At 38.4% G+C, this 24288-nt stretch overlaps 1 protein-coding gene across 3 annotated transcripts in view; it reads right to left on the reverse strand.

Annotated features, from left to right (window-relative positions):
• The window catches only part of LOC117298806 (guanylate cyclase soluble subunit beta-2-like), a 90033-nt gene that overhangs the window by 26007 nt on the left and 39738 nt on the right, over positions 1-24288 (reverse strand). For all 3 annotated transcript variants that reach the window (XM_033782138.1, XM_033782139.1, XM_033782137.1), the window contains one exon: positions 7302-7396. In XM_033782138.1, the coding sequence (XP_033638029.1) occupies positions 7302-7396 (95 nt within the window). The remainder of the gene's footprint in view (positions 1-7301; positions 7397-24288) is intronic.

A 24288-nucleotide genomic window follows, 5' to 3' on the forward strand; every position in this document is an offset into this window, starting at 1 on the left:
AACTCATTAAAAGATAGTCAATACATGGTGTTACCGCAAACCATTTCATATAACTCAAGTAAGGTTTAACTTTTCCAGTATAAAGGCCCCCCGCTGCAATTTCAGCAACTTAAACAACATTACAAATACAAAAGGCGACCAAACTGGAACATTGGCCACTTTAAACATATCACACTTTTTTGTATGGCTGACATACATTCTTTACCGAGAATGAATTATGTTACTGTGATATTGTTGTCAATGTCGGTGGAAATTAACACTAATTCCCATAACACAAACAAGGGGGTTCAACTATCTGTTTAACTAAACATTGATTTAATGATTAACATCAATGAGTGATGGGTTTTTTGGGGGAAATGAGATGAGGAAATATGCGCGTGTTGTGTTTTCAGTGACGGGGACTTCTAGATAGTTGCCCCAATTTAGTGGGGGTCGTTGGCCGTTACAGAGCGTCTAAATTTAAAGAGAAAACTTGCTAAACTCGTATGCTTCGAGAAAATCTAAGGGTGACAGAGAGGGCTATGGAAAGGATAATGATAGGAGTAGCAAAGAAGGACAGGGTGACAAATGAGGACCTACGACATAAATCAAGAGTGAATGATTTTATTGAGACGGTTAAATCAAAGAAATTGAGATGGACAGGCCACCTATAGCAGGAAAGGTAAGGCAACAGGTGGGCATGCAAAACAATCAACTCGACTCAAAGAAACCGGACAAGGAAAAAAAGAGGGAGACAAACAGCGTCAGTCAAAAGGCTTGGGTACTAAAGCCAAGGCTTCACAAAATCCAACGTTTTGCCCCCATGACTTGTTACTATAATGTTGGCTACCGTTTATAACTATCACTGTTAATATGATGAAACACCAATTAATATGTGAGGGCAATACTACTACTACTAATAATGTATTTATATAGCGCATTTTCCATATACATGTTCAAATGCGCTTGACAGATATATATATTTAACAGAGCAGGTGAGTTTTGAGCAGTGTTTTGAACATATTGACAGATTGTTGATTACGAAGAGATATTGGGAGTTTATTCGACAGATGGGAGCGGCAGTAGTGAAGGCTCTATCACCAAGTGTGGGTAGCATCTTGGAACAAGATGAAGTAAATGTTTTACTGAATTGAATTGAATTGAATTGAACTAGACTCCAAGAAACTGGACAAGAAGATTAACAAGAGGGAGACACAACAGAAGTTCAGAGAGATGAAACGAAGTATATAGGGACATTGCTTAAATCCATTGGACACCTTCTGAACAGAACAACAATTAAAAAATCACAGATTTACAAATCTTGTCAGGGTATACAGAAGGTGACGGTGAAAGACTTCCTTCGAAATATGATTCCATGAAATGCTTTACTTTTTGAGAAAACATTAAAACAATTCTCGATACCTAGAATAACGGATTTATTTTAAACACATGTCATGACACGGCGAAACGTGCGGAAACAAGGGTGGGTTTTCCCGTTTTTTTCTCCCGACTCCGATGACCGATTGAGCCTAAATTTTCACAGGTTTGTTATTTTACATAAGTTGTGATATACCAAGTATGGACCTTTGGACAATACTGTTTCCCGATGTTGTGCGATTGCTTTAAGGGTAACAGACAGCTCAGGATAGAGTGTGAAACTGAGGATTGGTGAAGAGGCTTTCCTCCTGCCTATTTCAGGCTAGATAAAAACTTGACAGAGATGCATTGAGAGAGAATATCCTTAGAGCAGGTCCCTTTTTTTTTAAATTGCCGCGATCGAAATCTGGCAGTGGTTTTATCTTTATAGCCTCATGTGTCTTAAGATGTTTGATAAGACGAGATACCGCGCAGCAGACGGGACAGTAACTATAGACGTTGATAGTCATTTTCATTTCAAACTATGCCACCTGCTCACACATTAAAGGGGTTGCGGTAGATCAAGGTTTTAGCCATGTCATGAATCCTTACTCACTGTGGAAGTACAGATACATTTTTAACGTACTGCTACATAATTCCTGTCAATACTTTTCAGTTACGGCCGAAAATTACTTCTTTTCTCGAAAAATATATTACTTCAGAGGGAGCCGTTTCTCAAAATGTTTTATACTATCAACAACTCTCCATTACTCATTATCAAGTAAGGTTTTATGCTAACAATTATTTTGCGTAATTACCAATAGTGTCCAGTGCCTTTAAGGCACCAACACGAACACGTTTTCTCTGCCTACATTTTGACAGTATTATCTCAAAGTATAACCAATATTTAATACATGGACCTGAGATGGAGTGCCAACATGCTTGGAGCACAATGTCTCATCATTATTGGGAGAGCTTAAATAATAAAATTAAGTTCGTCAGGTAAACTAAAGGGTTTTGTGTAGACCGTTGTCTAAAATGAGTCAATTAAGTTAGTATACTGAGTTACTTGAGTAAACTGAGATAATTGATGAGTAATGTGTGGAAATTGAGCAAATTAATTATACGAAGTAATTTGAGTAAATCGTTTCATTTTATTAATTTGAAATAAATTGAACAAATTGCCTTTTTAAGTAAAATATTGTTGCTTATTTTACTGTACTGAGTATATAATCGTTTGCCCCATTTTATACAACAAATGGTTTCAGTTTATTATATACAAGGCGATTTTAGACTAATCCAATTTATAAACATGTTGAGTTCACGATTGAATATATACGTATGAATGGGGGTGTCATCCGAGAGACGGACAATTCCTTATGTATAATGGAGCACCAAAGACTGCTGTCAAATAAGAAACAAAGTAGATAATATCAGTGCTATCGTGCCACTAAAGGCAGTGGACACTTTTGGTAGTTGTCAAAGACTAGCCTTCACAGTTGATATATCTCAACATATAAATACAATAACACACCTGTGAAAATTTGAGCTTAATCGGCCATCGAACAAAACACCCTTATCACATGAAGTTGCGTGTGTTAAGATGGTTGATTTCGAGACCTCAAGTTCTAAATCTGAGGTCTCGAAATCAAATTCGTGGAAAATTACTTCTTTCTCGAAAACTATGGCACTTCAGAGGGAGCCGTTTCTCACAATGTTTTATACCATCAACCTCTCCCCATCACTCGTTAGCAAGTAAGGTTTTATGCTAATAATTATTTTGAGTAAATACCAATAGTGTCCACTGCCTTTAAACACACATCGGTGTATATGGGTAAAACCAAAATGAATATTTTGCTTAACACACTGAACTTAAATGTTCAGTCTGTCAGTGGATTTCCTTCCATTCCTACATTCAACAAAACTGCACTCAACCCTTAGCCCGTTGTCCTTTTCAAAGTTCACGAAATCGCAGTTGAGTAGGCCACACGTTACACTCTCCATTACCCTTCTCCCTTCTGCGAATCTCTTTGTCACTTGAACTTCATAAGTCAACACTGAATGTTTCCCCCTATGAGAGTTTCGCTTCGGGTTTTTCCTAGAGTTGATTCAAGTCCCGTTCTCGATCGCGCTAGAGGTCACTATATATCCGCCGTCAAAATGTAGATAATAATATGGTCCCGAGAAAGGCAAAGGGGACTTGAGCCAAGTCTAGTTTAAAAAAAGAGGGGAAAAAAGCTGTTTGCATATGCCGGTATCTGGCTCTCTAGGAATGTCGATTGCTTGTCGTATTTGCAGAGCTTGCTCACTTACAAACACCGTGCATTTACTATAAAACTCGAGCCGGGATTTGTTTTTTCTGTTGGTTAGAGACAGAACTTAGGTAGTACTGCATCATGTGTTTTATTGGATTAGTTAACGTACGGAGCTTTGCTCAATCGAATACCATTGCGCGTAACGTGAGATGACAGGATTGAGTTCGTATTTGTCATCGTAAAGCATCTAATTTAGCATCACCATGTAATCACCATGTAACCTTTACATGGGAGCAAAGTTTCTGCACAGGTTGTTTTCAGCATCAGTCCATTTAAAGGAATATTTGAGAATTGATAAGAAAAGAAATCTTGTGAAGATCACAGATTACATAAAACTTATGATGATGATAGTATATAGAAAACATCACTTGAAATGTCTGAAGTGTCATATTTGATGGGAAACAAATAATCTAATATAGCGTTTGGAGTTTATCGCTCAGTGAACGTTTTATTCATTTTCTGTTTGCATCGATGCCATGCAAAGTTCGGTGATTTTGAGACAGACTATAGCCCTAAACCCCTTTATATAGGGTGCGTTCGTTTACCTTCCCTGGGTCGACCCCGGTGTGTGGCGGTTTTTTTTCCAGGACGAACGTGAGTAATTACCTGCGCACGTTCGTCCTGGAAAACAAAAACCGCCACACACCGGGGTTGACCCGGGGAAGCTAAACGAACGCACCCATAACTTCTGCGTATGACGTCATTTGAGTAGGGCGCCCTCAGTTAGAGATCAAAAATCAGAATTACTATTTAATTTGTGTACACAATACAGTCTACAGCTCAGGTTCGTGGTGTCGGACCCTTCGGTAACTCGGATGTACGTTCTGCTCCACGCTATTCCGCTAGAACAACAGCCGAGGGGGTTTAAAAGTCACTTCGATCTATAAAGACGCACCATTTTAACAAATTCATGTTGTATTCCCATGTAAATCTATCCGTCAAAAGCATTGGGCTGTTTTGTTTTTCCACATGGCAAATTCCCCTTCGAATAATGCATCACCACTATTCTAAACTCACACAACCAAGTCTCAGCTCAGAACGACGTTTCAGGTCAGTAACATGGATGTGTGTGCTGCCGAAAGCTATTCGACAAGAAAAAAAAAAGTCCCAAGGGGTTGTCAAAGTCACATTAATCTACACACCCTTTAAACAAGTTCATTTCGTATTCCCTTGTAAATTTAAATGCTTTATTGATTCACATGTTGGCAGAAGAATTGGGCTATTCTTCACATATTGTGTTAAGCATCTATACATGCCAAAAGCCCATCTGAATAAAGTATCACCAAGCTACCCAAAACTACTCGATAAGAACAACAGGCCCAGGGGTTTATAAAGTCACTTAATCTACGCAAATTCATTTCGAATTCACATGTAAAGGTATATGCTTTATTGCTTCAACTGTTGGCAGAGAGACAAACTGGGCTATTCTGAGACACAAACACACAACATTATTCATTGATAACGTTGTAAAGTTACCGGCTGAATCCGTTCGGTTTGGATTCTTGAGTGTGATCTTCACCGGAAGGGATTGAAGGTCTTCATGATTCTCTTCCTTAACAACACTGAAGGAACCTTCCTTGAGTAAAAGATACCCATGGCAGGTGCAGAGTGATGTACCTTTAGGATAACCCTTTAAAGGTACTGTGTACACTTTTGGTAAATTGTCAAAGACCAGTCTTCTCACTTTGTGTATCTCAACATTATGCACAAAATAACAAACCTGTAAAAATTCGAGATTAATTGGTCGTCAAAGTTGTGAGAAAATAATGGAAGAAAAAACGCCCTTGTTGCACAAGTTGTGTGCTTTCAGCTGATGCTCGATTTCGAGAGCTCAAAATCTAATTCTGAGGTCTCGAAATCAAATCCAAATATTTCAGTGAAAAAAATTCTTTCTGAAAACCTACGTTACTTCAGAGGGAGCTATTTCTCAATGTTGTATACTATCGACAGCTCCCACTACTCGTTACCAAGTAAGGTTTTATGCTTATAGTTATTTTGAGTAATTACCAATAGTGTCTAGTGCCTTTAAGGAAATGCCATCTCCTCTATACAAATAGCTAACATCCAATCTCTAGCAGAGGAAATTAAAACGTTCAGGTTACACACAACCCATGAGGAAAAAACATACGAAGAAGACGAAGATGACGACGAAGATGAAGACTTTTGCCTTTTTAAACTGAAGCTTTATTGCCTCATATAATTATAAACTAAATGAGCTGTTCCATTGAAATTACAACAAACATACTACTAAGAGAAACAAAATGGCCGCAGTCTCATAATTAATTCAAGATAAACCAGGTGAAGGCGACGGCAATGAAGAAAGAAAAAGAAGAAAGGCCAGAAATCCCGGAAACACGCACAACCTTACCGTTGAGTTTGTGGGTGTTTGACGTTCTATTATTTCCCTTGTTAACGGATTCCTCTGTGGGGACGGACCGAGATTAACAAAGACAAATGTTGTGGAGATTTTCGATCCATTGTGTAGAACCGACTGTGGGAAGTGTCGTGACTGAGTGGTTAAGAGCACCGAATTCAAACTCTGGTGTATCTGATCAGCAGAGTGTGGGTTCGAATACCCAGCCGTGACACTTGTGTCCTTAAGCGAGACACTTAACCATAGTTTCGTACTTCGGATGGGACGTAAAGCCGTTGGTGTAACGCATGTAGAAAAACCCAGTGCACTTATCGAAAAGAAAAGGGATTCGCCCCGGTGTTCCTAGCTGTGGCTGCTTAATGCGCCGTAGCACCTTGTAAACCCTTATAAGGGCTGTTCTATTAAAACCTTTTCTGCAAAAAAGTGGGGAAAAAATGGAAGGGGCCTATAACTAGAACAAAAACAACTTCGGCAGTATATCTTAGCTTACTAGGTGGGTTTCAGAATTCAGTTTTTATATACTCAGCGCCTTGAGTACCTTGTTTGGTAGATACGTGCTCTATATAAGACTTCGATATTATTATTATTAGAAGTTCCAAGAGCATGCGTACCGAACCTTACGGGTTGAGTTTGTGTGGTCTTGCTATTATTGTTCTGTTAATCCCTTTATAAAACAATTGCCTTGTGGGGTCCAGGTTGGACAAAGAGTTCCCTAGTGGGGTCCATTGTTTAATTGTGTTTAAAAACCCCACAAACATCATGGTACTCCTTCAAGCTCACCCCTACGGGTATGATACGTGGTGTATACTTCCATTGCTGTTCTATTAAAACCTTTTCTGAAAAAAAAAATAAAAAATTTGTAGGGGCCTACCACTAGAACAAAAACAACTTCGGCAGTACTCCTTTATAAAAGCTTATTGTAAGTTGGCGTGCGTGTGTATTAAAGGGCAACCAAACACGAGTGTATAATAGTTTGCAGTCGATGATCCCTCCTTTGTTCTACTGTTTGTCCTGACAAAATGCCGACCTATGATTTTCCTTTGTGACAGCAATTAACATACCTATGGTCTCATTTGCTGTTAGTCTTCGGTTTGAGTGTCACCCCAAACTCACGCAACCTTCAGATCCAGTTTTTGGGGGTGTTCCTATTGGTTTTCTATCAGTTTGTCTGTTTTTTTTTCCATAAAAAAGGCCCGGTCACACAGGCCTCGATAACGAGATATAATTTAAATCTAACTCGCAGATGGCTTGTTATAGTGTAATAATAATAAACTCACCGGATATGTCACTGGCAGCCTGCACCAGTTGCATCGTAATGGTGTCATCATAGCATCCATGTGTGATGAAGCTATCCTCAACTCCGGCCTTTGCTCTGTCAAAAAATCACAACACACAAACAAACAGCACTGATTGGGTTATTGTGTTCACAGTTGAGATTGACATACGAGAGAGAGAGAGAGAGACAGTTATTGACCATTCATAAAGTGCCACGCATTGGCAAAATAAACACAAGAGGTTGGAAATTGGCGGGGAAATGAAAGATGACATTTCCACTTTGTAACATCTATGTATTTACCTGGGCCCAATTTCTTAAAGCTGCTAAGCACAAACATTTTCTTAGCATGAAATTTCTTCCTTGATAGAAAACACGATTACCAACAAGTTTCCCATTTGTTGTATTTTGCTTGTTACTGGTATTCAGCTGTTGTTTGCTTTTACTGAAAATCGCGTGAAAATTTGGTTGGTAATCGTTTTTTTATCAAGGAGTAATTTCATGCTAAGCAAATTATTTTTGAGCTTAGCACCTCTATGAAATTGGGCCATGGTTTTCAGGTTCCCAAAAATGTATTGGTGTTTCAGGTCCATGTACTTTGTGTATAACGCTTGTACACTGAGCTGAACCGTACCAAAAGGTGACTGGGTTGAACCATAACATCATTGGCATGTTGTCAGTGGATGCACATCATGTCAACCTTTCAACCCCCCCCCCCCCCCAAAAAAAAGGCTCTATGTAAAACCGGTCACCAGTGACCGATGAAATACAGCACCTCTTTAGGCCTTGTAAGTTTAATGTAAATAAGTATACTTTTTGGGTGTGTCTTACAAAAAGTATCCAGTCGTTGAGACTGTAAGGCGGTGTCTTAAAACGGAGAAGAGCCGCGTCAAACGAGAAAGTCAAAAATTGTCCAAATCCGACAAGGTGTTTCCGTTGATTCCAACGATGCCACTTCCAAACACAACAAAACACGTGAACCAGAAAAGTGACGAATCCACAAAATTGACGATGCACCGTACTAACTCTTACCCTAAAATTGACCCAAATTCTGCAACTGTTTTCAAATCAAAAGGGTACTTCGTGCTTAGTTCATACTTCCTACGATTGGTTCGTAGAAAGCGAATTCTCTTGTGTCACAATTATTGGAAAAACAGCGCGTATCGATTATGGAGTCACCCACAATTTTCGCTTCGCATTCTCTTTCGCCGGATGTAAAAACCGGGCTTTATGAATTCTAGACAAATATTAACTCGTGGACGAGGGTAATAATGATTGACAGAGAAACCACCGTACACAGAGCCACCGTCAATCAACAGGCATTATAGGATACGACCTAAAGCTCAGAAGATAATAATGACCACAAATAATTGGCTGTTATTAAAACCCCACGTTTTGTTTTGATGTACCTACAGTTTTGGTAACTGTCAAAGACCAGTCTCCTCACTTGCTGTATCCCAACATAATGCATAAAATAACAAACCTGTGAAAAGTTGCAGGAGAATAATGACAGAAAAAACACCCATGTTGCACAACTTCGTGTGCTTTAAGATGCATAATTCAAAGGCTGCAGCTGAAGTCTTTTATTATTTGAGTGAGAAACTACCTCTTTCTCAAAAACTACGTTACTTCAGAGAAAGCCGTTTCTCACAATGTTTTATACTATCAACAGCTCGTGACCAAATAAGTTTCTATGCAAACAATGATTTTGAGTAATTTCCAAAGGTGTCTAGTTCCTTTAAGGTCCGGTACGAAATGGACTCTGTTGAAAAACTGGGAAGTCCCAGACAATTTCACCGGTATCAAATTGCAATCGGGTATGACCAGGGAGAACGAAATGCTGATGAGGCGTCATTAAAACCAGGGACGGCAGATAATTTGCGTCCACATCATTTGAGAAAAAAAGAAGAAGAATAAAATCGGTTTTGGTAAAGTCTGTGTATATATGGAGTGGACACTATTGGTAATTACTCAAAATAATTATCAGCACAAAACCGTACTTGGTGATGAGTAATGGGGAGAGGTTGATGGTATAAAACATTGTGAGAAACGGCACCCTCTGAAATGCCATAGTTTTCGAGATAGAAGTAATTTTCCACGAATTTGATTTCGAGACCTCAGATTTAGAACTTGAGGTCTCGAAATCAACCATCTAAACGCACACAACTTCGTGTGACAAGGGTGTTTTCTTCTTTCATTATTATCTCGCAAGGTCGATGACCGATTGAGCTCAAATTTTCACAGGTTTGTTATTTGATGCATATGTTGAGATATACTAACTGTGAAGGCTAGTCTTTCACAATTACCAATAGTGTCCACTGCCTTTAAGAAAACCAGTGGTACAGTGTGGGATTGAATAATGTACGTCAGTTTCACTCACCATATGATAACTTTCAGAGTATGGAAAGTCTTCTACCACTGTACTAAAAATGAACAGATTAAAAACAAAACCACAAATGGCGTACACATTTTGGAATCTCAACAAAGAATGCAAAAAACCCCTAAAGGTTCCAATTTCCACAGATTTCAAAAGTAGCTATGTATTTGTTCCTGTAAAGCCTATGCGAATCTCATGATAAAACGTCACCTATAGATTACAAGCTACAATAATGTAAGACACACAAAAGAGTTTTCCCCAACACTGTAGAACTACATGAATTAAAAACATTCACCAAAGTCATACACATTTTGAAATCTTACCAAAGAATGGGAAAAGGGCAAACTTCTCGAACGAAATAAGCTAAATTGCTATTCTTGCCGGAGATTTTGAAAGAAAGTACTTTTCCCTGTAAAGCTCACAAATCACACGACAAAACCTGAGTTTGTCCAAGATCTTATATCAGACACAATATGACAATAACAATGGGTATAAGTATACTTTGATGCTGAGTTGAATGAATCATCAAAGACACATAGTCAGTCACACACAATGCCCGACGCAACCCTTTCTACCAATGTAGTTATCCTTACCAATTGAGACCTCCCTATTAGTACGTTATTTTGTCAATCCTTCCTCTGGTGGACTTTACTCTGTGTGTAGACAAATTAAAATCAGACGAACACACGAAATGTCAATTTTAGCAAACAATCAAACGCATCACGCACACAAAATGCAAAATGCACAATAATACAAAGTCAAGTTTACTTTGCAATGTAATAACAAAAAGCACGTGAAAGATTCATAGAGTACTGTTAGAGCCCACTTTCTATGTCATCTTTTGGTTGTACCTCAAAGGAAGAGGACGTTCCGACAATACCGTCTGGTTAAAAACAACATGTATGGCTCACAGGATTGCGTTTTTAGAAAGCAGAGTTAGAGGGCACTTTTTGTAACACAAAAACACAGTCCACACAGATTTACATTAAACTTCCACGGTTTGAAGATAATGATGGTATACAGCATCCCTTAAAATATTACTTGCTGAGTAAAAATGATTTTCGTGACACTGTTTAACTAATTTCTCAAAAACTCACTCCATTTGAACTAAAACGAGTTCTCCTCGGGTTAAACATGACATCAGCAAACCAATTGCAAAAAAGTTCCTACACATAAATATTTGTTCTTAAATGGGATGATCGCGAAAAGAGTAGATTTTAGTAATTTATAAAAAATAGTGGATCCGAACGTATTTACGTTAAGAAGGTCTGTTTACGACTAGATCCATTCTGCGTATGATTTCGATAGCTTGTCTCTTGTCCCGAATCAACACTTTCAGCGCCCTACTTACGGCAAGAAATCCGACCTTGACGTAAGCGTAAATCACAGCTTAAGAACGTTAACCGTAAACGAAAAATGACGCCATGGCAGCGAGTTATAATGGTCAAACATTTTCGGGTGTCATAATAATTTGCAAAAAGATACTTTAGTGACCTAACGTTTTGACCCTAGCAGAGTCTTTCTCTAGTGCGTAGAGAAAGACCGTACTAGGGTGGGAAAAGTCAGGCCATTCACAGAGTCTTTCTCTAGTGCGTAGAGAAAGACCGTACTAGGGTGGGAAAAGTCAGGCCATTCACAGAGTCTTTCTCTAGCGCGTAGAGAAAGACCGTACTAGGGTGGGAAAAGTCAGGCCATTCACAGAGTCTTTCTCTCGTGCGTAGAGAAAGACCGTACTTGGGTGGGAAAAGTCAGGCCATTCACAGAGTCTTTCTCTAGTGCGTAGAGAAAGACCGTACTAGGGTGGGAAAAGTCAGGCCATTCACAGAGTCTTTCTCTAGTGCGTAGAGAAAGACCGTACTAGGGTGGGAAAAGTCAGGCCATTCACAGAGTCTTTCTCTAGTGCGTAGAGAAAGACCGTACTAGGGTGGGAAAAGTCAGGCCATTCACTATGTTTTTCAACTTACACCGTATGTAATTTTGGTTAGTATAAGCACTTTACAATAGCTAATCTTGTACTTATTAAGAGTTTGCGGTGGCTGTTTTCAAGATGATACGTTTAGAAAGTAGAGTTCAACTAAAAAAGGTCCATCTAATTTATGACAACATTGCCATTTTCTATACACCCAGTGTTTCACTACATGTAAAAAAACATCCCTTTGACGGTTATTTGCCTTTCTTGCTGTAAATAATTCGCCAGGTTAACACAAAAAACACACACAACCATTACGGATACCAAGCGCTGACAATACAACGAAAGGTGTTTTGGATTGAGCAAAGGTCAAGAGACAAAAGATTCTGTCTTCGTTATAAACGCTCATCTAATTAAGACCTGAATACGGAGTAGCATTTTATACTCAAACGATACACAATAGGACCGAAACGGATAACTCCTTCATCAAACCGATTGCTATCCAATATCGGAAATGGTTTCTTGTACAAGGCCAAGGTTTATGGTCAAGAAAATGGTCCAACAAAAGCCGAAATCTCTAATAATCTGATAGATACACAATTTCGTTACGATGATTCTACCCCTGGAGACTCTTTCGCAAAGACTTTTAGATGTGTAAACTATGCTATGGTCCAAACGTAGCAGGCAAATTTAACTAAATTATTGCATTTAAGCCATATTGCAGTTCACTGCAAAAGGTGTTTCATTTAAAGACAATGGACACTATTGGTAATTGTCAAAGACCAGTCTTCTTACTTGGTGTACCTCAACATATGCACAAAATAACACACCTGTGAAAATTTGAGCTCAATTGGTCGTTCAAATTGCGAGATAATTATGAAAGAAAAACATCCGTTGTCACACGAAATTGTGTGCTTTCGGATGCTTGATTTCAGATGCTTGATTTCGAAATCAAATTCGTGGAAAATTACTTCCTTCTCGAAAACTATGTTACTTCAGAGGGAGCCGTTTCTCACTATGTTTTATTCCATCAACCTCTTCCCACTACTCGTAACCAAGTAAGGTTTTATGCTAATATTATTTTGAGTAATGACCAATAGTGTCCACTGCCTTTAATATACACATAACCTTTTACAAATATTGAAATTTTTGGGAGCGGTGTATTAAAGGAGACATTTTCTCTAAAAGCGCTTTTCTTGAAATTACCATGGTTGGCAAAATGATTTAAAAATGAAATACAGCATAATGATTTTTATCATGAGTGTTTTTCCTTTTACATCTTGAACTAACACGGTCTGCTATCTTGTAGAACGGGAACATATGATTTCTAACCATATTAATTTCACAACAAACGCTTGTTAATCCTTACACGCACTATCACAATGCAAAATAATTAACCAGCTTCTCTTTTTTACAAAATGTGTATTTTTGAATGCCCATATTATGAGCTTTAACAGTTTTAACCGCATGTATAGTTCTAAATCTTTATGCTGTAAGCCCTGTTTTATTAATGTCCATCTAAAGTCCTTTTATATTGTCTGTTTTTAAATTATGGCATCAGGAGATTTACTCGATAGTCATTTAGTTTCCTGTTTTAAAATCCATCAGGGGTGCTACTTTGTTTTCTCTCTCCTATTTGTATGTTTATGTTTTCTTTATCGTTCTTATTTTCAGTACATTTACCTGTGAACTAATAACACATGATATGAAATGTAATGAATATGCCCCTTTAACGCCATCAAGTTATCTTACGTCGCAGTGAATTTAAACATCATTCTCTCGTTCTGTACAAATATGTATAAGTCACGTTTTGTATAATGCCAACCAAATTATTACATGCTCACATGTTAACTTATTGAATAAGAGTAAATTTAGGTTATATGCATAGGAAACTATAATGTTAAGCAAACATCGAGTTCGTCACGTACCTGCTCAGTTTATGAAACCGTTTTTATGTTGAAGGTAGTGGACACTGTTGGTAATTACTCAAAATAGTAGCACACAAACTTACTTGGTAACGAGCAATGGAGAGCTGTTGATGGTTAAACACTTAGTGAGAAGCGACTCCCTCCGAAGTAACGTAGTTTTTGTGTAAGAGGTAATTTCTCACATAAATGTTTAAAGACTTCAGGCATGAAGCCTTTTTAAACTCTGTATTCTGTTTTAGTGTGTATTAGCGGAACATTTTATATTTTGATTTATTGCCATGGATTTTCAGTAGTAATGAGTTATTTAAAGTTTGTAGCACCTTGTAAACCCTCATGTGCTACACAATTGGGTCTCAGAATTCACAACTTCAATAACCCACCTTCCTGTAAAAATGTATATACTAGCGCCTTGAGTACCTTGTTCTACATACGTGCGCTATATAAGACTTCGATATTAATCTAATAAAAAATTTCCTCAGGAAAAAATAAATATATTTAAACATTTGTTGGGGTCAAATGTCGTGCACAGCCTTCAACCAAGTCTACGGACGCTGTTCCCTTCCCCACTCCACTCAGTGTATAGCTGCCACAATTCCAAACATCTGACGTTGAAAGTGACTAGACGCCTTAAACCAACATCAATCAACGTGTAGATGAAGAGACTGCGTAGGAAACAGACGAACCATGACAATACTGTGATTAAAGGCACTGGACTGGACACATTGTCAAAGACCAGGGCCCAACTTCATGGCTCTGCTTATCGTAAGCGAAGAATCGTTGCTTATGGAAACAGGTAATTCCGTGCTTACGTCAACCGTTTTGCTCGAGTAAGCAGGGAATTGTGGCTTGTGCGTTGCGTACTCCACATTACTATAGGCATTCAGGTGATCGAAAGCGCCGAATTCGGCGGTAAGCAGAGCCATGAAATTGGGACCGGTATTCTCACTTGGTGTATCCCACATGTCTAAACAAAAAACTAACACATGTCTAAACAAATACAAAATGTGAAAGTTTGGGCTCAATTGGTCATCGAAGGTGCAAGAGAATAATGAAAAAAAAATGTGAGAAATTACCTCCAACTCAAAAACTACGTTAGTTCAGAAGGAGCCGTTTCTCACAATGTTTTATACATGTGTGCTATGGGTTTTGAAGAAATTAAACCGGTACAGGAAAAGTTTGTTTTTTATTTGCCGCCATTGATTGCATTATATTGAATGTAATTTGGCGAATGCTCGTCCTTTCTTAATTAAAGGAACGCAGATCTCACTTAGCACCGATCTGTTCACTATCACCAGCCCTCCATTGCCCATTTACCAAAAGTGTCCGGTGCCTTTAACCCCAACATCAATCAACGGGGTAGATGAAGAGGTTGCATATCGTAGCAGACGTACCATGACAAGACTGTGATTAAAAATATAGAATCGTATATTCTCCGTATAAGACACACAATATACACGAGGGATTCCGCTATGTTATGGTGCGAACAGAAGTGCCTGTCAAAATACAATCACTTGGGCCTATATGGAGGTATCAAGTTGCTTCTGCGTTGGTCATCAGTGAGAGAAGAGACACAAAATTGATGAGTCTTTTTTGAAGTAAAATATAGAAAGGCCATAAGACCATGAGCAGATTTCAGAAAATATGGAACAATTTAGCGTCAATGAAGCGTACTCACATGAAAGGAATGTGACAAGCTCAATTCAAAGATCCTTTGCTCAAGAACCACACCTTTTAAAGTACTAATGGTAAGTCAATGTAAGTGCCTGACGGTTTTCCAGTTTTCGGTTTTCAGAATACTAAGGTCTGTAGTTAAGTCACTCTGTGTAAACAAATTGCTTTAAGCTTTGTTACAATACTTTCCCCTCCAACTTATCCGAAACATAATGTTTGGAATGCTTGCGGATTGTCTGCAAGATATCCGCAAGTCTTCCTCGAAAATGTTGATTTTCACCTGGGATAACTAGCAAGATTTTCGCAAGTTTTCCTGGAAAATGACGAGAATGTGCTAAATGATATACTACTGAAGAATGATTGATACAGAGCAATTAGTTTTTTTCTTTCTTAATGACAAGATGTATAGTTACAATGAAAAACATAATATTTAGATTGGACTAGGCCTATACTAATATAGAAACAAAAAACACCTTTCCAAAAAAACATAAATTCTAGTTTGTATACTGTGGACATTTTGTAGTCCATGACCGTTGGGCCATTAACATGATATAACTCTACACTCTGAATATATCGATCGAAAATGGGCAGTGTGTGTGTGACAAAGCTGTACAAATTATTGTTGTGCAGATTTAAAATAACAGACGTGTGGTCGATTTCCACGAAGATAGTCCTAACTTAGGACTAATCCTAGGAATCTTTCCAACTATTAAAAACTGAAGGTTATAGTCCTAAGTCCCGAGTAACTCGTCCATAACTCGAGATTAGACTAGCCTTAACCGTTTGTGAAATCCACCCCTGATACTTCACGGGGACAATCACTTCCATGCCAGTGGTTATTCAGAAGAGTGCCTTAGTGCCCCAGTTAATATTCACATCCCCTTCATATAGGTAAGTGCCTTTTAATTAGCGATTATGTGCCACAATTAACGGGGATTTTGTGGACGCTAGGTGGCAGCAGACTGACCAGGTAAGTTCATTTGTCGAGGTAATGTGCGCATGCTCAGAACTACGTTAACAATGGAAATTTATCCGGTAAGTCTGCTGCCACCTTGCGTTACAAAGTCTTCTATTTTTGCCCCTTGCTTAGGACGAAGTATCAGTTCTTGGGATTTAGAGCATTGCATGTTGAGGTATCAATATTGGGTTTACGGTAACACCATGTTTGTATCTGTCTATACCAGGTCGATTTTGTTCTTAAAGACAGTGGACAGTATTGGTAATTGTCAAAGAACAGTCTTCTCACGTGGTGTATCTCAACATATGCATACAATAACAAACCTGTGAAAACTTGAGCTTGATTGGTCGTCGGAGTTAAGAGATAACTATGAAAGAAAAAAACACCCTTGTCACACGAAGTTGTGTGCTTTCAGATGCTTGATTTCGAGACCTCAAATTCTAAACTTGAGGTCTCGAACTCAAATTCGTGGAAAATTACTTCTTTCTCGAAAACTACTCCACTTCAGAGGGAACCGTTTCTCACAATGTTTTATACTACCAACCTCTCCCCATTACTCGTTACCAAGTAAAGTTTTATGCTAATAATTATTTTGAGTAATTACCAATAGTGTCCACTGCCTTTAAGAGAACTGTCTTTTCTGTATTTCTACCACCGCGGAGTAGATTTTCGGAATCTGGGAGACTTCTCAGTTCTGAAAAGAACTCTTCTGCTTTTTAACTACTACATGTATTAACCATTCCCACTGTCACCGAAGATAAAAAGAGTGTACCTTTAATGTTTTTCAGACCAAGTTACAAAGTTGACATAAAAAAACCTCTTGAAGTACTCCCAATTCCACGCAAGATAAACTCACACAACATATCTAAGATAATGTGGCGAAAGTACAGCAAGACAGACACTCACGTTCCAACCATGTATAATAAAGTATCAGATTTCACTCATATTATTTGATAAGAGACCACTGGTTATTGATGGGTCTCGTTTAGCAACTGAAATGGGAGATAGTTAAGTCAATAGACCGTCATTAAATCTGGTAAAGGTTTAAATGGTGCTCCTTCACAGTGGATAGAAAGGGATATACAATTTCAAACTGACATGTATATCGGTATGGTGGTGGTTCTCTTACTCGCGGGCGGAACTGAGTTTGACGGTTGTCTGCGGTCGTTGACAGGGTTTGTGTCTTAATGGTCTTGAATTGGTTTTTTCTTGTCAAGGAAGATTTGCATTACATAAGAATGACCTGTATAAACGTGAAGATGACAAGCAACTTTATCGTGTACTAGGATATCGAGTTCATCTACTTTGACATCAGAATACATCGCCAGACTAGCATCAATGGGAGACTTTGTAACGCTAGGTGGCAGCAGACTTACCAGGTAAATTTACATTGATTACGTAGTAATCACCGAACGCAAGCGCTTATGTCCGTCACTCAGTGATGCTCGAGGCGCTTCAATATTCAGTATTTTCCTGAAAGGTATTCGGGACTGCGTTTGAAGTATGAGCTCTACTCCATTTACATGTAATGGTTTACAAGGTGCTGTGGCGAAATATGCAGCCAATCAAGCCAGGAACACTGGGGCGCGGCGAACCCCTTCCTTTTCGATAAAGTGCACTGGGTTCTTTTACGTGCGTTTAATACACAACCCACGGGACCTACGGATTTACGTCCCATCCGAAGGACGCAGCAATCATGGTCAAGGGATCAAGTGTCTTTATATGGACTCGTACACACACATGCTCTGCTGATCAGAAACACCCGAGCTTGAGCCAGGTGCTCTTTTAACCGCTAGGCCACGACACACCATAGTGCCTTGGAATCAAATCCCACATGAGTTTTCCCTCTAAAGGTTGGTAACTTAGAGCAGTTCTACGGACTTTGCCAAATCGGTGTCCAATAGTTGCAATAATGAAATAATTCTGTTCGTTGGAAAGTAATCAGTGTTTCCATGTCCCCAACAGTCCCATACAGCCCACTTGGGGGCGATTGTGTGCGGAACAACACCGCTTACAGGCACTTGAAAGAAAAAAAGTGTCATAATATGATTTGTGTTAGCGTTTGGTGCCCATCGATCGTAAATGGCCTGCTATTTTGTCAGGCAAAGCCCATGTGCGCAAACTAGGCAAGCTGACATTGTAGACTCCGCCTAAAGTGAGTCTAGTAAATCACAGTTGCTCATCACACTATCATGTCCCCAACAGTCTTAGAAATCCCCCGATGTGGATGATTGTGTGCTGAACAACACAGCGTCACAGGCAAACAATAGTTGTACTGTACTTGAAAAAAGTGTCATATGATTTGTGTAAGCGTTTTGTTTACATCATTCGTAAATGGCCTGCTATTTTGTCAGGCAAGGCCATGTGCGCAGTCTAAACAAGATGGGATTGTAGACTCGGTCTCAAGTGTGGCCCCTGACAACGTAGCGTATTATCACGCCGTCCACAAGGAACAAACTCAAGAAGGGAAAGAGCAATATTTCACCCGGGTGTGAGAAAGCTGTCAAGGATGAAATAAATAATACAGTTGGAATTGGTTCAGACGTTTTCTGTCGACAGTTGCCGCGTTCGTATCAGTGTCGATGACATGTTATGAATTGGGTCAGATATATACGCAAAACAAACCAATAAGCAATTTTGATATACGGTGGACACAATACTCTAAGGTTTGGGTAAATTTGTCTGTTAAGCAATATGTTTACGTGCGTTACGTGGATTTGAGCTAAAAACCATCTTTCTAGAAAGATAAAGATAGATCAAAAGGTTCATTCATAATAGTATGTACTTACACTCCATGTTTAGGTACTCAATGTCAATTACGTTTGTATGAATAATGCTATGTTAGTGTAAACCTATGGCATTGGTATCCAAATGATACATCAATAGAGTAGTGGAAAAGGTAAAATTTAAATTGATCTGTTTATGTTTAACAGACAGTTATCACAAACAAGTACACATTTTTATCTAGAAATGAGTGAACCTATATTGTGTACCTACTTATTCTTGGTACTCGGCTGTCGGACTCGGTTGGACTTGGTACTCGGTCTATTGTACTCAATGGCCCAAGTACTAGCACTCGAGTACTACTTGACCACCCTAGTACTCGTTGCTCGAGTATCAGAATGACTGGTACTTGGACCCAGTTGACATCGTGACCGATGGCACTGGTAGTCGTACTCAGAGATCCATGATTATACTTGGTACTCGGTCTATTGCACTCAGTGGCCCAAGTACTAATACTCGAGTACTCTCTGCAAAATCAGGCCATGCATCTTTAAAGTAATTTCTATAGCATTTTAAAGGGTATATGTACTTTTTCCTAACAAAAAACACAATGTCCACAGATTTACATTAAACTTACACAGTTTGAAGATTATGATAGTAGAAAGCTTCCCTTGAAATTTTACTTACTGAGGTGCTGTAGTTTTTGAGAAATGAGTAAAAGTAACAATTTTCGTCTCAGTTTTAGCATGTAAAAACGAATAACCATTATACTATGGTTTTGGTATAAATCATAACTGGTTAAGGGGATTTTACATGCTAAAATCATTTTGGTCTCATGAGACGAAAATGATTTTGTGACTTGTTTTACTCATTTCTCAAAAACTACACGACCTTAGTTAGTAATATTTGAAGGGAAGCTTTCCACTATCATTCTCTTCAAACCCTGTAAGTTTAATGTAAATCTGTGGACATTTTGAAAAAGTACCCGAATCCTTTAAGCTGGCTGGCTACTTCAATAATAAAGGCATAAAATCGAACATTCAACTTGGATCCATTGAACATCCTTGACTATTAATTTTCGTTCTGAGTTTGAATTTGATCAAATTGAAAACTATATTTTATAATCACCGCTACGTGAGCTTTCCCTCGTACCACGTTGTGCTACAGTCTTTAAAACAAAATAATCAAAATGTTGACAAAGCAAATGACAACAGCCAACAGAGAAATTAATAAATAAAATAAAATTTCCATTGTAAGGTCCCGAAGTTAATTAGTAGAATCTTACCCATGGGAAAATGATGTTAAAATTTGACTACTGCAAACGAATAACTTCTGATTGCTTAACACAATAACAAATTACAGGAAATCATAAATTTCTTGCCATTATGGACAGACTTTTTTTTATGGAAATTGAATAATTTTAGGACTGGGTGTTTAGAAGAACCCGTCACATTAACATGGTAATAACCTAACTTTGGGCAGAAGTTAATCAAAAGACTGATTGTTCAGGGGTTTGGTGTTTAGTATAACCCATTACATTAAATTGGTACTTATATGACTTTACAAGCAGAAGTTTGAAAATATATGGAATAGTGCAGGGTTGGGTGTTAAAAAGTACAACCCATTCCATTAAAAATGGTGATAACATGACTTTGGGCAAAAGTTTATAAAGATATGGAGTAGTACAAAAATGGACCGGTTGTAACTGTTTAGTAGTCGCCGTTACATTCGAATGGTTATAATACGATTCTGTGCAGAGTTGAACCCTATTGGTAATACTTATTAGAAATTTGCCTTAAAAGGCACTGGACAGTATTGGTACTTACTCAAAACTTTTTGTCAGCATAAAAACTTACTTGGTAACGAGCATTGGTGAGCTGTTGATAGTACACAACATTGTGAGAAACGGCTCCCTCTGATGTAACGTAGTTTTCTGATAACGACGTATATGTTCTCACTCAAATTTTGTTAAAAGACTTCCAGCTTGAAGCCCTTTTTAGGCATCTGAAAGCGCACAGATTTGTGCAACAAGGGTGTTTTTCTTTCATTATTGTCTTGCAACTTCGATGACCAATATTGAGTGAACATTTTCACAGATTTGTTATTTTATGCAGTTGGGATACACCAGGTGAGAATACTGGTCTCTGACACTTACCAAGGGTTCCAGAAGCCGAAGTAGTCAGGGCTGTTCATTTTTATCACAATGATTGTTTTCTTTGCAGGAGCAACTTGACGTCAACAACGCTCAAAATAGTAGCATGTTAACCCAACAAGGTGAATATCAAGCTCACTATTTGCGTACGTTCACGTATACAGAGAGAAGTGCCTATATAATTGCTTCGATGTCCCTAATGAACCTTGAAAATGCATAGACGCCGCACAAACACAGAAATTAAATCGTTTGATAAAACGAGACATCAAATTACCATGACATTTACAACATCGCTAACGCATTTATGTTTCTATTTTGCTTTCTCTACAACATTGGAACCTTGAGCTGAAGAAGTTATCCACAACCATCGTCAGGAACAGTTTTTTATTAATAATAATAGTGGCTTCTCATAACGCGCATATCAGTCACTCAGTGACGCTCAATGCGCTTTAAAGGCACTGGGGTCGATTTCACAAAGAGTTAGGACCTACGAGATATACAAATTGCATGGATAGTCCTAAGTAAGACGAGTAACTGGTCCTAACTCGAGATAAGATAAGTCCTAACTCTTTGTGAAATCCACCCCTGGACACGTTTGTTTATTGTCAAAGACCAGTCGTCTCACTTGGTTTATCCCAACATTGCATCATCTAATAACACACCTGTGAACATTTGGGCTCAATTGGTCATCGAAGTTGCAAGAGAATAATGAACGACAAACACCCCTGTTGCACAAATGTGTCTGCTTTCAGATGCATACTAAAAGGCTCCACCTGAAGTCTATTTAATTTATTTTAATGAAAAATTACCTCACTCTCAAAAACTACGTTACATCAGAGGGAGCCGTTTCTCACAATGTTTTATACTATCAACAGCTCTCCATTGCTTGTTACCAAGTAAGTTTTTATGCTGACAGTTATTTTGAGTAATTACCAATAGTGTCCAGCGTCTTATAATGGACCTTTGAAATGCATAGACATTCGAGCACATCAGACATACAAGCGCAAGGTAGCGATATGGTAACATGTGATCAAATTACCATGACATTTACAACATCGCTAAACTCATTTATGTTTCTATTTTGCTTTTTCTATCATCAATTGAACCTTGAGATGAACAGGTAGACGACAGAATCATTGCAGGAATAGCTTTTATTACGCGTTCTAAAATCTCTTTTAGTTTTCAACGCGATATATTGGCTATGAAGCAAAGCCCCTTTCACACGAGAGAAATTTAGCAAGGGTCCCTTGCTAAATAGTAGCATGGTTGGAAAATTTTACAAAATGTACCTCGTGTGAAAGGACAACAATTTTTTTCTACTGTCCGCGTCCTCTTGCAAAATCTTATCAAACATTGCTACATTTTTACAACCTTGTTAACATTAGGCAGCGAACCCCAGTTAAGCTGTCGTGTGAATAGCACTTTTATTCAGATCTAACTGAGGTACACCCACTGAGCAACAAGCATCATGGTTTAGTTTGTGTTATCATTGCATTGCAACTGTATTTGAATATTTGTAAATATTCTTATCTGTAAAAAAATTTCTTAATACGGCTCTCTGGCTGCGATGACGTTTTTATCAATAAACCATTTCAATGTGTAATAGATGTTAAACTTGCATCGGGGATAAACAATATTAATTTTGGTTCTACCCTTCTTACATCGATGTGTGTAAGCACTGTATACTCAGTACTTTCCCGAGCTGAAAAAGGTGAAAAAAAATCCCAGGCATATTTCAATCCAATTTGATTCAAAAAGACAAACATCAACATGGATGATTACAATAATGAATTCGCGATGAAGAGTTAAAGACAAATTACAAGCGATGAAAGTGACTTGCGTGTTGATCTTCGCCTGATTGAGATGGTGCTGACTGTAGAAAGCCGCTAATGTCTTACTAAGTAGGCTTCGTACATGAATTACTCTGAAGGCAATTCAAGTACCGTAATGAACATGCCCCAAGGCCATGGCAAACTTTCAGGGGCGTATCGCTTATGAGGATTGAACAAAAAAATACAGATCCGAAGAAGGTTTTCAACAAAGGCAATCCCTCTTGGTAAAATACAGGTCAAAAATGTATGGCTTTTTTTTAAGCCAGGGCTACGGCTTCGGCTATGGCTTCGACTTCACCAGTATTTTTAAAGCTGTGTAAAAAACTCATGAAGCCTAAGCCTGAGTAGAACTTTGAACTGAGTATTTGAACTGCGCCACTTGGTACCTTCGAGTAACTTTGAGGCAACGTGCAAGCTTTGCAGATTTACAAGATAATCCGAACCAATTGACTTTGGCTAGTGGCTACCGGCTACAAGACAATGATCTAGCCACAAGGGTAGCCACATTCGCACATCCATTAATTTATGTAAGTGTTTTGCCAGTGTGAAGTGTAATAAAACAAAAATAAATAAATATATATTATATACATTCTCTGAAATTGCTTAGTAGATTTAGACAGCAGGGCCCCAGTCGCAACAGTGTGAAGAGCAAAGTGCCTTTGCTAAGCTACAGTTATGTGCTTAGTGCTTACACAGCTCCATGATGGGACTCTGACCGCTAAGTCATTCCCACGTGGCACTTCCTCACATTCAAACCCACCAGGTGGAAAAGACACATGGCATTTGACCGTTAAGTCTCACTAAGTAAAACCTGCTCTACACCACTCTCATTTTACCCGTCAATAAACAATTCAATAATTTGATAACGCATAAACACAATTACACGAATGCTACCTTAAGCAGAAAATCAAGGCCGTGCAACGTGAGCAAAATGCTTAAAATACATTATTAGCTTTCAATCTAACGCCTCTTGGGTGATTATGACAAGATCTTTCCACGTGAACTGACAAGAAAGAATCAATTTATGCTCTATTCTCGAATAAGAGAGACAGAAAAGGTCGTGAGTTAAGGCGCTAATAATGAGAATCAATGTGATTATAGGTTTGCGGTAGGACCATGCGAATATTTTCTTAAGACGATCAGAGCATATTGATTGAAACGTTGAGTTGTCAACCAACCACCGGTTCCTTTTTTTTATTTTTTATTTTATTTTTTAGAACCAACAATATTCTAAGGAGATATTCACATGGTGCTACAGCAAACTTCACCTGGGCCCAATTTCATAGAGCTGCTAAGCACAAATATTTGCTTAGCATGAAATTTCTTCCTTAATAAAAACAGGTTTACCAACCGAATTTCCATTTGTCGCATATTGCTTGTTACTGGTATTCAGCTGTTGTTTGCACATCCTGAAAATCATGTGGAAATTTGGTTGGTAAT

The sequence above is a fragment of the Asterias rubens genome, chromosome 13, assembly GCF_902459465.1.
Source record: "Asterias rubens chromosome 13, eAstRub1.3, whole genome shotgun sequence".
In the NCBI taxonomy this organism is placed as follows: Eukaryota; Metazoa; Echinodermata; class Asteroidea; order Forcipulatida; family Asteriidae; genus Asterias; species Asterias rubens.